Source organism: Camelina sativa, chromosome 8, assembly GCF_000633955.1.
Source record: "Camelina sativa cultivar DH55 chromosome 8, Cs, whole genome shotgun sequence".
NCBI classification, from domain to species: domain Eukaryota; kingdom Viridiplantae; phylum Streptophyta; class Magnoliopsida; order Brassicales; family Brassicaceae; genus Camelina; species Camelina sativa.
Window position 1 is genome coordinate 7,927,540 of NC_025692.1, and position 15,320 is coordinate 7,942,859.

Here is a 15,320-nt window from a genome sequence, read left to right on the forward strand (position 1 = left end):
TTTTTAAATTTGGACGCCTGATAAATCAAGCTTCCTGCTCATTCATAGTTGGAAGCATATTAGTCATATTTATAATGGTTTTCAGCCATTGTCTAAAACTTTTTAGTCAATGTGTGACGTTTTAAAGACACTTATTTATAAGTATTTTTAATATAGAAATTTAACATAATTTCAAAAATGTTAAATATTGAGTTGTCTGATCTCAATTGGTCGTTTAATATAGAAAATTCTAGAAATTTAAAAAATGTTAATGAATGACATGTCAAATCCCGACTGAATTTTTTAAATATTTATAATCTTTTTAAACATCCCATAAAGTTTAAATCTTTATAATATTTGAACTTTTAAAAAAAATTTAGAGTTACATATTAATAATACTTAAGAGTTTAAATATTTATAATATTTTAAACTTTCTATGGAGGTATTTATAATATTTTTAAAAAAGTTTCAATAATTATAATATTTTAAACTTGTCAAATTTTTAAATTTGGACGCCTGATAAATCAAGCTTCATGCTCATTCGTAGTTGGAAACATATTAGTCTTATTTATAATGATTCTCAGTCATTGTCTAAATTTTTCTAGCCGATGTGGGACGTTGTAAATACCCTTTATAAGTATTTTAATATAGAAATTTAACATAATTTCAAAAATGTTAAATATTGAATTGTCTTATCGCGATTGGTCGTTTAAAAAATATTTTAATATAGAAAATTCTGAAAATTTAAAAAATGTTAAGTAGTGATATTTGGATGTTTTAAATCCTAGGTGGACAACCTTACAAGCTAGATTTATTTAGTATAGATTTCTTATTTTCTTTTGCGCGAATCTTGTTTCTTATCAAAACCGTAAAATTTTATTGTTTATGTAAAATCGGCAAAGTTAATGAATCCTATTAATCATACTATATTAGTATATGCCAAATCCGGTTTATAATTAATATTCATAATGCTATAACAGAAAAGGTAGCTAATAGTTGCTATTTACAGTAAAACCAAGGTAACTTACAAGTACTCGTTAATGAGTCCTTGTTCTTACCAATTTTTTGAAAAGAATCTGTTATGCGATTTAGTTACTAATTAAAACTTGATTTTTTTTTCCTTCCATGAGTAATATTGTAATAATACTATACATGATAACTTTGAGTTTTCGATCCATTTATAGTTTAAGTACACATCTCCGTATGACTTAATGTTGAACAAATCTTCGAGTTTTTTTTATTACGGAGCTACATATACACTGCTGATATACACTAGTTTTGCGGTTGCAATTAATTTGTTAAAAGGTTTCACATTAATATGGTATGGAACATCTCTTTTACTTATGTCAGATGGCAATAATAGTCTTATGTTTTTTTGTACGTTTTGCATTTGATTTTGGTCGCTCCCTTAAAAAAATAAAATGTCATAAATTTTTAGTTTTATTACAAACTATTGAACAATTAATTTATACCACAAAATTATTCAATGATTTAGACTTATGGAATCAAGATGACAAAAATTTAGGCGTTTTACAATAATATATAGGATCGAGTCATTACTTATAAATCATTTCTTAGGTTCTTCTTCCTTCTTCTCTTCCTTCTTCTCCTCTTTCTTTTCCTCTTTCTTCTCTTCCTTCTTCTCTTCTTTCTTCTCCTCTTTGGCCGGTCCAACCGATATCAAATCGACTTTACCAACCTTCTTCAACTTCTTTACCACAGCAACCGCATCCATCGAACCTATCACCGTCAGTTTTTGATCCTTCATATCAGCTGCTATCGAATCAACTCCTGCTTAAACACAATCCTCTTAGCATAAGACTACTACAGTACATTGTATCATCTTTGATCATACAGTTATCGTTTTGAAACTAATGGAAAAAAATAACACTTAAAATCAGTTTTGTTACCGTACCTTACTACAAATCCCATTATCTACAAATAACCCATAAGGCAGACAACGTAGTTTCCATATCAGCCAGCCTTAACTAGGCCCAAACTAATCCTGATTTGTTCGGCCCATAAAATAACACTTCGTTGACTATGGGTCAAGAAAGGTCAAATAATCCAAGCTCTTAAGAATCTTGACGCAATTATAGCATCAAACCAGATTTCATAACGATTGTTTCATACTATAACTTAGCTAAATAATGGTAATTTAGTTGAGTGACAAAACCAGCAGCAAACGTTTACTCTCCAAATCCTTAAAAAAAAGTTTCTAAAATAGATTGAACATAACTACGGCTCTAAAACCCAGAATCAAGAACTGAGTTTCAAATCAAAAGTGAAAATATAGTTAATAAGTAATCACCGAAGATATCAGCTGCAGCTTCTATGGCTTTCTGCTTGGTCCTATCATCTGTCATGGTTAAAACCTTCAACACCACTTTCTATACAAATCCAACAAAAAAGTAAATTTACAATTTAGGAGAAAGAGATATATCATCATATTCAATTTTTAAAACAGATATGAGAAAAGAAGAACCTGAGCCATTTGGTCTTGGGATCTTGGAGAAGTAAAGTAAAGAAGAGAAGAGATCGAGAAAGGCAAAGAAATAGTTTTTTTTTCTTCTTTCTTTAGTATAGAAAAGAGAGAAAATGAAAATGGGGTATTGATTGACAATTGACAAAAGTTTTTGGTGGCTTTTGGTAAAAAGAGGATGATGAGAACCAACATGTGACGCATGTTTTTCTATGTAATATGTAATGGACAGCTCTACAATATTCTTACTTTGCCTACTTTTTCTAAAGTTGTTTTGTATTTTTCTCGTAAGCCCATCACTCAAATCATTCCATTAGTGTACCACTGCGACTTAGAAAAAACACAAAAAAAAAACAAAAAAAAAACAATCTAAAAGGAAATAAACAGTTTTTAAGGAATGAAATAAAAATTTGCATAGAAAGAACAAAATAATAATTAAACAATAAAAATGTTTTTAAAAATATATTAAATATTAAAGAAATTAAATTTCAATGATAATACTAATACAATTTTTAGTATACATATAATAAATTTTACATTTGATTTTAAAATAAAAATTGTTAATTAAATTTTAGATATGTCATATTAAATATTAATAATTAATAACCTACAATAAAATTTTAAGAGTAATTTAAAATATTTTTACTCTTTATTTACGATATAAACATCTATTAAAATTTATTTTACTATTCATACAGTTTTCAAATAAAGTTTTAAAATTAGTTTAACATGAAATTCATATCAAAAGTATTTTTTTCTGTCAATATATTGTGAAAATATAAAAATTGAAATATTAAGAAATATAATTTTTTATTTATTTTAAAATAAAAACGAATTTTGATATTTGTTTATTTCTTTTTCCATTTGTTCCTCATCAATTTAAGAACAGTTTTGTTCTATTGTGTTTATTGCTTTTTTGAAAAATGTAGAAAAAAAATCTAAATGGTAAAAAATTAGAAGAATGAAGATGAATATCACATTTACTCATTCTTTTGTGGTTACTAAGTCTAAGAGAAGTCATAACCGACGATTCAAATACAATATATTATTAATTATTATTTAATTTTATTCATATCCCGTCTTACTATATATACTTCACTCTCTTTTGTTCTATTTGAAACAAACAGAAAAAGTAAAAGAAAAATCTATCCCTAAATATTCCCCCGCGCAACAGGGGTCCTAGTTAACTAGTTAAAACTTAAAACTAAACATCATTCACCATCCGTGCAAAAGGGCCAACCTAGTCTTTTCAATTACAGAAATCTAAGTTTTCATTTACATACTAGAAAATAATTAGCTTAGAGGTCATATCACTTTTTTTTTACCATGGAGCCAATGCAGTTGTCTGAAACTCAAGCTTCCCATCATCAAGCTCTTGGACAATCTTTGCTGCAAATGACTTACTTTGAGCTATCTCTTTCTCCGTTTCTTCATTCAGCCTCTGCAGCTCCAGAATCTTGCGCTCGTTCTCAGCCTTTACGCACTCTTTCTCTGCAGCTACTTTCTCGGCATTTTTGAGTTCATCTGTGTTCTCTGATTGCCTATCTCTGAGCGACAACAGCTTACTGATCCGTAACTGAAGTGCTTTTACATTGAAACCGTGTTTCTCTAACTTGGAAAAGGAATCACTGAGGCTTAGTAATGAGCACATGGGATCGTCGTGTTGCAGAGCTTTGAGTTCCTCGAGTAAACCAGAAAAGGTAAGCATCATACCAACCGCTGACATTTCACGGGAATCTTCTCTAGTCTCCACTAATGGGATGAAATGAGGACTTTGTGGGACTGTTTTAAATATCTCCATTGATTCAAGTGTCTTCCAAATCGGTAACTTCTTCTCAAAGGGAAAAACCATTGTTGTATCCATTGCTTTGTCTTCCTCAACACTAGCAACAGAACAAAGGTTTTCTTCTCTTTTCCTCTTTCGATTAATATGGTCGCTATTTCCCTGCACGGAAGTTGATCATCCCAAATGTGAAATATCAGTCAATAGAAAAATAACAGTAAAGAGGATTAGGATAATAAGTGCCACAAGCTAACAAACTACAGATAAAGTGAGAATTATAATCTTTAAGTGAAGGGTTAACTTTACATTCTCTTGAGATGACTCGTCTCCCGAGCCATTCTGATTCCTTGGAAGTGTCTTCTCGGGGAGTACCTTTCTTTGAGTTTCAGCTTCTACTTGTATCAACTGTGGTGTAGTTATGCCCGGAGGTGGAGTTAAAGGTTGATCAGATTCATTTGCTGGAAAACAGTGACAGATCAAATTTTCATGATACAGTAACTGAAAAATGTATTTGGAGAACCCATTAGATTTTGGAGAGTGTTACCAACTTACCATTCGTCACAGAACTTTCAGTCTCATCTCCTGATCCTTGACCCTGAGTTGACGACGATTCCCTTGTCTGCAACATTTAACACAGATTCAGAAGCAACAAGAGGATGATAATAATAATACAAAGACTTTTAAATGTAAACCATCATTACACATCAAAAGAAATGACAGTTTCAAAAGAGCTAAGTTTGTGCTAAAGCTGAAAATGGTAGTTTCATATTTTCAAGATTCTTGCATACAATTCACGCAGATTAGTCATTATTGACAAAGAAAATGTTCTATAATACCTTCCAAACGCCATTTTCCCAAAACTGTAAAGGCCTAAGATCCGAGTGTTTGAATGGAAACTCCTTATTTGTCGGCTCTAAAAGCACTGTATACCATTTATAAGGGAGAGTTTCAATCACTCGTCCTTGACGCCATCCCAAACCATAAAGAAACACCTCTACGTACTCCTCTGACTGATACTCATCAACCGAAATAGAAGGCGATGTAGGCCTAAGACTATGGAAATCAACAGTTTTGTTGGGCCTTGCCTTGTTACTATTGTAGCTCGAGGACTTATCACAGACCCTGACAATATACTTGTACTCATCATCATCCTTATCAGCATCGTCACTATCATCATCATCATCATCATCACTTTTGTTTGTATGTTCCAACCTTGGTCTCTCCTACTCTGATGAAGCCTCAAATGCTTTCTCTTAAACTGAATGATACCAGGTGGTGAAACAAAGCAGACCAAGAAATTGGCATCATCAATCTCTTTGACTAAAAAACCAGTAACCCACGAATCTTTAAAATCAGCCTCGACGATGGTGCCTATGCGAAAGCAGACCAAATGCTCTACTCTGGGAGGAACCGGTCGGTATATGACTGAGGAATTGTCAAAAATCTCGAAACAGGAGTGGAGAAGTCGTCCTTAAGCAACTGAACACACTTCTTTGGCGCTTCTGCCACTACAATGGCTTTATACCAAACGTCTTGTAAGATATTTCGAATTCTATACTTGGATTCGGGAACCTTTCTATAACAGACTACGAATTTACAACCTACCTCCATTAAGGACTCTCGTCCATAGCGAACCTCCCCATCCTTGAAAAAAACCCTAAAAGTGAAGAACCCGAAAACCCTAAAGAGATAAAATAAGAAGAAGAAGAAGCGACTCTTGATTTCATCCAAATCGATCGGTAGTCACCGCTTTAGTATTACCGACGGAAGAAGACGGTGCGATTCTTTTTAACTGTGGGAAAGCACAACTGTACGTTTTTTTTTTTTTTTTTTTTTTTTTTTTTTTTTTTTTTTTTTTTTTTTNTATAACCAAATTTACAGTACATTTTTTATAAACTAATAAGAGCATATCCACTGAGTAAAATTCTATTAATTTATAAAAGTATTTTTTTTATGGTGATTTATAAAAGTATTTAATTTTATCAGTTGCTTGATAATTTTTTAAAGAATAAGACTTAATCTTTAAAATAAATATTTCATTAGAATCAATTTCAATAAAACTATGGGAAATGAACACTGACAAATATTAATGAAAATTTAAGATTAAATAACAACACAAGAGCCATATTTTAATAAATCTTTACATGTATATATATATATATTGATATTTTATATGATTATTAATTTATAATATTGAAAGGACAATATATTTACATAAGATTTTGAAAAATATATATATATATATTGTCAATCAATTTGGAACCGGAAAAAATTATTAATCTATAGTGACTATTAACTAATCAAGTATAAATTTATAAAGGTTTTATTGTAAATGAAAAATAGATTCATCTCAAATTTTACCACATTTGAGTGGAAAGTGTAAAATTTATCATTCATCTCATTAGAGATGAATAAAGAAAAGAAAACAAAAAGAAGAAAATTTTGCATCAACTCTACAAGAGAGATGGGTATATCAGAGATAAATCCCTAAGCATAACCGCTGAACAACACAAAAAGTGGTTGATTTAATTTTAACTTGTTAAAACTTAAAACTAAGCATTAATAATCATCCGAAAGGGCCAACGAAGTCTTTTCAATTACATATCGTCTAAGGGGGAAGTATTGGTTTAGGATTTAGAATGAATTTTAATGACTTTAAAAGTTAGGTAAAATATGTTGTTATTCAATCAAGACTTTTAAAAACTCTTTAAAAATTTGGTGTTATTAGTTGTGAATTTGTAAAAAGTTATCTAAAATCTTGATAAATCAGTGTTATTGGATTAAGAGTTTTATAAAGTCATTAAAAGTTTTATGTTATTCAAGTAAAACAAAAGAATCTTGAATTGTTAATGAATTCAAATTTTATGTTATTGGTTTAGGATTTTATATCCTTTCCTTCATAACAAAAGTTATGAAAACTCTTTCATCAAATAGAAAGATTTTACAAGATTAGAAAAAACAAATCATCAAGATTTTAAAAAATTTCCTAAACAATCTCTTAAGTGCAGAATAGAGAGATTAGCTTAAAAAGCTCATATAATTTTTTTATCACCACGGAGCAGATGCAGTTGCTTGAAACTCAAGCTTCACATCATCAAGCTCTTGGACAATCTTTGCTTCACATGACATACTCTCAGCTATCTCTTTGTCCATCTCCTCATTCAGCCTTTGCAGCTCGAGAATCTTGCGCTTGTTCTCAACCTTTGCACTCTCTTTATCTCCAGTCACTTTCTTGGCACCTTTGAGTTCATCCTCTTTCTTTGATTGCATACCTCTAAGTGTCAACAACTTACAGATTCTCGACTTAGCTCCTTTTACATTGAACCCGTGTTTCTCTAACTCGTCCAAGGAAATACTGATCCTTATGAATGAGCTTATGGTCTCCTTGTGTGGCAGAAGTTTGACTTCATCAAGTAAACCAGAAAAGGTAAACATCATACCAACCGCTAACATTTCTCGGGATTCTTCTCTAGTCTCTACCAATGGGTTGAAATGAGGACTTTGTGGGACTGTTTTAAACACCTCCATTGATTCAAGTATCTTCCAAAATGGTGACTTCTTCTCAAAGGGCAAAACCATTGTTGTATCCTTTGCTACAGAACAAAGGTTATCTTCTCTTTTCCTCTTTCGATTAATATCTTCGTTATTTCCCTGCACGGAAGTTGTCAAGAAGATTAAGATGATAAAGCCACCAGCTAACAAACTAGCGAGAAATTGAGAAATGATAATGTAAAAGCGAAAAGTTCCACTTTACATTCTCTCGTGTTGAATCGTTTTCAGCCTTTACTTGTTTCAACGGTGTTATGGTCATGCCTGGAGGTGGAGTTACATGTGGATCAGATTCATTTGCTGGAAAACAGTGGAAATTATAAGATCAATTTTTCATGATATAGAAACTGAAAATGTGTTTGTAGAATTCGCTTTGATTTTGGAGAGGGTTACCAACTTACCATTCATCACAGAATCACCCATCTTATCTCCTGATCCCTGAGTTAAAGACAATTCCCTTGTCTGCAACATATAACACATATCATAAACCACAACAAGAAGATAACAAAACAAATACTTCCAATGCAAACCATTGTTACACATCTAAGAAATGTTGTCAAAGGAGCTGAAGTTCTAAAGCTACAATGACAGTTTTCTTATTTCCATTATCCACACGAATTAGTCACTATTGACAATAATCTAGTGTTGTTGACTAAAACCAGTGAATCAAAAACGTTAAATACCTTCCAAACACCATCTTCCCACACCTTCAAAGGCCTAAGATCCGATTTTTTGAACAACACTTTCTTCTTTGTAGCCTCCATAAGCAATCCACACCAGAGCCTTCCCATCATTGGTATTTGACTTTCCGTAACCCGTCCTTGACGCCATCCATAACCATCATGATACACCTCTATGAGTTCATCCACTTGATACTCTTCAACCCGAAAAAAAGGTGGTATAGGCCTAAGACTAGGCAAATCGACCGTTTTGTTTGGTCTTCCCTCATAACTCTTGCGGATCAAAGGCATATCCTTGACAATATACCTAAACTCACCATCATCACCCTCTTTAAACTCTTTAATAACCATTGCAGGTACCCATACGAACTCATCAGTTTCATTTATCTTAGACCTTAGTTCCACCATTGTTCCAGGACTAAACATAGGCTCCTCAGCTAACCGCATCAAGAACTACTAACAGTAAAGTTAAAGTCTTTCATTAAGATTTCACAATCAGAGTTACCCAAAACATTAGTGAAAAACAAAACTTTCGATAACAATAGCAAGAAAGATTTAAACTTGAGAAGCAAGCAACCCTCAAAAAACACAATTACCTCTGAATTTTGTGTTGATCTAATGATCCACCATGAGTATATCTTCTCATCGACCCACTCAAGATGAGGCCTCAAATGCTTTTTACCAAACTGAATGATCTCAGATAGCGAATCAAAGAACACCAAACACTGGTCATCACCAATCTCTTTGACTACAAAACCAGTCCACCACGCATCTTTGTAATCAGCGTCGACGATGGTGCCTATCTCGATATCGATGCAAGCTTGCACATTTTTTGGCGGGATGGGTCGAATCAAGACTTTGTCTCTGAGTTCGTTAAGAGGAGTGGAGAAGTCTTCCTTCAGGAACCGAACACAGAGTTCTCTGAGCGGTTTTGCTTCGATAATGGCTTTGTACCAAACGCCTTCAGTGCCATTGTTTTTGTAAGAGATTTCGACTTCACAACCGTCTCTCAGTGATAGCCTTTCACTCAGAAACTGTTTCTCCATGATTGATTTACTCACTGTAAAAAGGAAAAAATCGAACCTTTGTTAGACAGAAACCCTTAAAACTGAAGAAGATGGCACTCGTGCAGTCGTGCGTTAACTGCAAGGAAAAATGTATTTTTTAATATATTTTTTTTAAATATAGTTTTGTGGGTTTTCGAAAAATAACCAAAGATTGTTTTAAAAAAAATAAAAAATAAATATCAAAAAAAATTTAAAAATATTTATGACAAACCATTTTTTGCTGAAAATTGAAAGAATATTTGTTAGTATATTCTTTAAACTGCACTTTTTAAATGTAGATTAAACAATTGATGCATTTAGAATTTGATATTGGTAAAAAGTATGTAAAGAATCAAGATAATGACCACACAGAAAAAAAACAAAAGGTAGAACTTTTCATATTTTGCAAATAATAATCCTAACTATAAATAAACTGACCAAGATAAAATATAGAACTTTAAAGAATTAAAAATACATTGAACTTTATGTTGACAACGCAAAATTAGGATGAAACAATCTACGTCAGTTGCACCGCTAAGTGATTGTCAAAATCTACAAAATTAAAATTTTAGAAGAACAAAATTCTTTGATGTAGCAAAAATCTCAACTTACAACTATAAAAGAATAACTATTCAGTTTCTCTCCCTCACACAAAACGATTTCAAATCATCTTTGTCAACTGTATACAATTTCGATTCCTCATCTTGATATGTATATTATTATTTTTTAGTTTATTTTTTTTTACCTCGGGATGTATTTTTTTTTAAGGAGGCATATTATAAACTTAATTTATAGAATAAATGTATAGAATGTAAAAGATTATAAAATGTATAGAATAAATAAAATAAAATTTTTATTATTATTTTATAACTAACAAATAACAGTAAAATTTATGCAAATATTTTTTTGTACTGTACAGCATGGATAACTATGTAGTTCCATACTTGAACCCGTAACCTCTAAATTTTGCATGAGATATATAGTTTACTGAATCAATCATTTTTTTTCTAAAAGACAATTTCTCCTGATAAAAACTCACTCTTTTGCGCAATAAGTTTATACGTATCATCAAATAAATTATTCATCCGCAATTGTTATACAAACAGGACAGTAGTGCACATTATCTCTTTTCTAAAAAAGATGTCATTTTAAATTACTAGTTACTGTTTCAAAGAGAAATATAAAGCGAAGCTAAATTGTTGTTCACACATCAAAATCGAGAAAGTAATGGTGTGACCAATAGACTACCAAAGAGTTATGTTTGATCTTTCACACATTAAGTTTGGTATTATATAATACAAAATTAGAGATTAAACCTACCGAATATAGACAATGTGTAATTGTTATTTGGTTAATGAAAAGTTGGGATGTTGATTGACGAAAGAAAAAGTCAAACCATTCCAATCAATAATGACTCGTGACCATCCATTTTATTAACCAATAATAATGGTAAATGACAAATCATATATGTCGTCTTGTTCACAATAATTCTACTCTCGAGAAGATAACATATTTCCATGTCCTTTTCTCGCATAGATACACACATAACCAGCTGCACATAACATAAAGTACTATGTATCTTCACACATAACATAACTACATAAGTACTATACTTATCTTCATCTTCATCTTCCATAACAAACAAAAGTCTGAGAAAAAATATGGACACTAAAGAAGTTGACGAGTCTCGAGTTATGAGACGAACCGAACTTCAACTTCATGATTCAGTTTCTACAAGAACAGGTAGATATCCGTAAAGCATCATAATCATGAGCATTAATTAGAGCAATTAAATGTGTATTTAGTCGCTAATAGTTACCTTGTGTTTATTATTTTTATTTTTTTTAAAAGGAACGTTATGGACGGCGGTGGCACATATAATAACAGGAGTGATAGGAGCAGGAGTGTTGTCGTTGGCTTGGGCCATGTCGGAGCTCGGCTGGATCGCTGGTCCGGCCGCGCTTATAGCTTTCGCCGGAGTCACACTTCTCTCTGCTGTTCTTCTTTCCAATTGCTACACTTACCCCGATCCTGAAACCGGTCCCCTCCGGCTAAACTCTTACTCTCAAGCCGTTAATTTGTATTTAGGTTCAGATCTCATATTCTGCTATCATTCACAGTCACACACAAAGTAAACTAGTTTTAAACATATATAGATTGTTTGATTGGTCTGATGGTGTTGGTCGAGTGGTATAGTAGTAGTCTAGAATGAGCACTGACCATTTATGATTACAATTTTGGTTACTACAAATATATATATATATTTAAAATTGATTTATTTTATTCAGTTAGTAAATTTGATTTGCAGGAAAGAAGAATCAGATGGTATGTGGGTTCTTTGTATACATTACCCTGTTTGGTTGTGGCATTGCTTATACCATTGTGACAGCTACTTGCGTTAGGTAACATAATGTTAAACCTACACCTTTTTTTAGTCTCTTAGAAATGTTGTGATTTACAATATTTATCTTTTTCTTTTGGGTGAAATAATATTGATATGTTGAGGGTCTTCCATTTCGTTACAGAGCGATTATGAGATCAAATTGTTATCATAGAGAAGGACACACAGTGCAACATCTTCATATGGAGACAACAACAACTACTTCATGCTTTTGTTTGATTTACTGCAGATCTTTATGTCACAAATACCTAATTTCCACAACATGTTGTGGCTCTCTATTGTCGCTGCGATTATGTCTTTTGCTTACTCCTCCATTGGCCTCGGCCTCGCCTTTGACAAAATCATAGGTAAAGATAAGCCAGATGATCTTGTATATAGATTAATATTGCTTTGTTACTTGTGACACTAACCAATTAATAAGAGTTTTAAGTGTTGATGAGGTAATTAACTCCTTTTATTGTCATTAATTGATTTTTAGATAGAAAATGATTGAATATTTTGTTTTGTTCTAAAATGAAGAAAAACGACAAATTGAGGGAAGCATAAAGGGAAGTCCAGCAGAAAACAGAGGTGCAAAAGTATGGTTAGTGTTCCAAGCTCTTGGGAACATTGCCTTTTCATATCCTTTCTCAACAGTACTTCTTGAGATTCAGGTAAATGATTTACCTTCATACAAACTGATGCTAAGTAAGACAATAAAAACATTAACTACTCCAAGAGATTCTAAAAATTGTACGTTAAATCACAAGAGCATAATAGTCTGCTAAATTGCTAATCAAGGACAGGACACATTGAAATCCCCACCGGCGGAGAAGCAAACGATGAAGAAAGCCTCTATGGCTGCGGTAATCATCACAACATTCTTCTACCTTTGTTGTGGATGTTTTGGGTACGCGGCCTTTGGAGATTCCACCCCGGGAAATCTCTTGACCGGTTTGGGCTTCTATGAGCCATTCTGGCTTGTTGATTTCGCCAACGCTTGCATTGTTCTTCATTTAGTAGGTGGATATCAGGTATCGTACAAACCCCTGGTCCAATCTAACCAACACATCTAGTGTTTCAAACGTCAATTTCTATTTTTTTGTTTACATGCGTAATCACAGCTTAGAAAGCAAACCATGCACAATTTTTAATATACTAGAAAGAAAAAAGAAGATAATTGTCAACCAATTTTTTTAATTTTTTTAAAAAAAACATTTTGATATTTTTAACATATAAAAAATATCATTGTAGGTGTACAGTCAACCAATTTACGCGGCTATGGAGAGATGGCTAACCGAAAAATACCCACAAAACAAGTTCGTCGCCAGATTCTACGGCTTAAAATGGCCAATGTTACGAGGAGGAATGGTGAGAGTGAATCCAATGAGGATGTGTCTGAGAACGACGTATGTGGTGATCTACCGGGGATAGCGATGTTGTTTCCATACTTCAATGAAGTACTTGGAGTGTTGGGGGCACTTGGCTTTTGGCCTTTGGCTGTATATTTCCCTGTGGAGATGTGTATACTGCAGAGGAAGATCCGTGTTTGGACGCGACCTTGGCTTGTTCTTCGACTTTTCAGCTTCGTTTGCTTGCTCGTCTCTTTCTTGTCTCTTGTTGGATCGATCCATGGACTTGTCGGAGCGAAATCTAGATGACTAACCAACTTATTTTGATATACTCATCATAAAGAAATAATAACCTATTCAAAAAATAAGTGATGGTTAACGTATTTGTATTATTTCTCTGGTTGACGTAATAATAACATATGCTGAGATGAGAATGCCAATTACGAACAGACCGATAGAATAATATACCAAACAAACAGAATATTAGAGAAATCCATCCTTGAAATAAAAAAGTTGATAATAAAGTTATTGTGGATGAACAGAATTTAAAGTAGTATGGCAAACACATATTCCTTTTTGCATTCTAAGCAAAAAAAAAAAGAAATAGACCACTCAACTGTTAAATTAGTTTCATCCATTCCAATCAATGACTAATGGGTAGATGCGACCATCGAAAAAAATATCTTATGTTATTCGCATGAAACACGAGTACTATAAATAAGTACACGTAAATTACAACCATCTGTCTTTCAACTCATTCAAGCAAAGTTTCTTTCCCCAAGAAGATTAAACGTATTCATTTCGTCTTCCCGATAAATATATATACATAAACCTACTAAACATCTTCATCTTCGTCATCCAAAATAATAATGGACATCAAAGAAGATGCCAAGTCTCAACTTCGTGATTCAGTTTCTACAAGAACAGGTAAACCCTTTAGTAATTAACTAGATTAGATTAGGACCAGAGCACGGATTGAATTTTTTTTATTTGTATTACAATTTTATAATAAAATATAATTTATATGATTATTTTTAAACGTTGTTTTGGATAAAACATTATGCAATAAAAACATATGCTAAATATGATGACTTGAAAAAAATACTTATTCTCTAAGTATTATATTGTTAATTTTGTAATTTTATGTATGAGAAATGGTTATGTTTGTTGTTTGTTTTTATTTTAATTTTTGAACATGTTTGGTGAAAGTTTTTTAATATGACCCGTGCTTAGGTAAGATTTTATTTTCAGTTGCACAATAAGATCTCGGAAATCACGCTTAAGTGTGATAAGTTTCCAAGATTTTATTCCTTTCTACGCCTAAAAATATATTTTTATGCCTAACAGTATATATTTTGTAACAATACATGAAAATTGTATAAATCATTGGAATATTCTCTTTAAAAATATTCTTTGGGATATTCTTAAGTGTATTCAGATAGCTTACATATTGACTTTAATCTATAATGTTTTTTTTAACCAACCTATATTTAATATATAACATATTTTGTAACCAACTAATAAAAATTATATAGTCTACAAAAAGGGTCGTGTACTTCCATTTTATTATGTAAGGGATCATTTAATTAAACAGTATATTATATATATTTAGTTGCTAATTGATAATAGTCACGTTGTGTTTTCTTGAATAAAAAAAAAAATAGGAACGTTATGGACGGCTGTGACACATATAATAACAGGAGTGATAGGAGCAGGAGTGTTGTCGCTGGCTTGGGCAACGGCAGAGCTTGGCTGGATCGCTGGTCCGGCCGCGCTTATAGCGTTCGCGGGAGTCACACTTCTCTCTGCTTTTCTTCTTTCCGATTGCTACCGTTACCCCGATCCTGACAACGGCCTCCCCCGACTTAATTCTTACGCTCAAGCCGTTAAGGTTTATTTAGGTTAACTTCAAAACTCATAATCTGATTTCATTCTGATATGTTCAACTAGCGTACTAGCTGTCCATCTAATGAAATAAAAAAAGTTTTGGAAATCAATAATTTGAATACATGCAATGGGAAAAGACTAAGTACTGTGCTCTTTAACCCCGCCCCCCCCCCCCCCCCCCC

General features: G+C 32.4%; 4 protein-coding genes and 1 pseudogene across 4 annotated transcripts in view; 2 read left to right on the forward strand and 3 right to left on the reverse strand.

The window, feature by feature from the left end:
* Positions 1,402–2,632, reverse strand: LOC104706673 (60S acidic ribosomal protein P2-like). The gene is made up of 3 exons (XM_010422883.2): positions 2,465–2,632; positions 2,291–2,369; positions 1,402–1,770 (listed from the first exon to the last, which is right to left on the reverse strand). The coding sequence occupies exons 1-3, from the start codon at positions 2,471–2,473 to the stop codon at positions 1,547–1,549; spliced, it is 312 nt and encodes a 103-aa protein (XP_010421185.1). The 5' UTR covers positions 2,474–2,632; the 3' UTR covers positions 1,402–1,546.
* On the reverse strand, positions 3,544–5,855 carry LOC104706674 (DUF724 domain-containing protein 8-like). The gene is made up of 5 exons (XM_019228691.1): positions 5,850–5,855; positions 5,081–5,467; positions 4,797–4,863; positions 4,551–4,702; positions 3,544–4,406 (listed from the first exon to the last, which is right to left on the reverse strand). Exons 1-5 carry the CDS (start codon positions 5,853–5,855, stop codon positions 3,783–3,785), a joined length of 1,236 nt encoding a protein of 411 aa, XP_019084236.1. The 3' UTR covers positions 3,544–3,782.
* Positions 7,239–9,604, reverse strand: LOC104706675 (DUF724 domain-containing protein 10-like). The gene is made up of 5 exons (XM_010422884.2): positions 9,070–9,604; positions 8,477–8,926; positions 8,195–8,255; positions 7,999–8,093; positions 7,239–7,895 (listed from the first exon to the last, which is right to left on the reverse strand). Exons 1-5 carry the CDS (start codon positions 9,517–9,519, stop codon positions 7,293–7,295), a joined length of 1,659 nt encoding a protein of 552 aa, XP_010421186.1. The 5' UTR covers positions 9,520–9,604; the 3' UTR covers positions 7,239–7,292.
* On the forward strand, positions 11,067–13,691 carry LOC104706676 (annotated as a pseudogene).
* LOC104706677 (probable amino acid permease 7) overlaps positions 14,004–15,320 on the forward strand; it is a 3,563-nt gene continuing 2,246 nt past the window's right edge. Inside the window, exons 1-2 of the mRNA XM_010422885.2 lie at positions 14,004–14,178; positions 14,916–15,152. Coding sequence (XP_010421187.1) covers positions 14,121–14,178; positions 14,916–15,152 — 295 coding nt within the window. The 5' untranslated portion in view covers positions 14,004–14,120. The remainder of the gene's footprint in view (positions 14,179–14,915; positions 15,153–15,320) is intronic.

Coding starts and splice junctions, on each gene's coding strand:
- LOC104706674 (XM_019228691.1), bottom strand. Junction 4,864..5,080: donor GGGAAAATGGCGTTTGGAAG/GTATTATAGAAC, acceptor TAAATGTTGCAG/ACAAGGGAATCGTCGTCAAC. Junction 4,407..4,550: donor ACGAGTCATCTCAAGAGAAT/GTAAAGTTAACC, acceptor ACTTCCGTGCAG/GGAAATAGCGACCATATTAA.
- LOC104706673 (XM_010422883.2), bottom strand. Junction 1,771..2,290: donor AGCTGCAGCTGATATCTTCG/GTGATTACTTAT, acceptor GTGTTTAAGCAG/GAGTTGATTCGATAGCAGCT.
- LOC104706675 (XM_010422884.2), bottom strand. CDS start 9,519: ATGGAGAAACAGTTTCTGAGTGAAAGGCTATCACTGAGAGACGGTTGT. Junction 8,256..8,476: donor GGGAAGATGGTGTTTGGAAG/GTATTTAACGTT, acceptor TATATGTTGCAG/ACAAGGGAATTGTCTTTAAC. Junction 7,896..7,998: donor ACGATTCAACACGAGAGAAT/GTAAAGTGGAAC, acceptor ACTTCCGTGCAG/GGAAATAACGAAGATATTAA.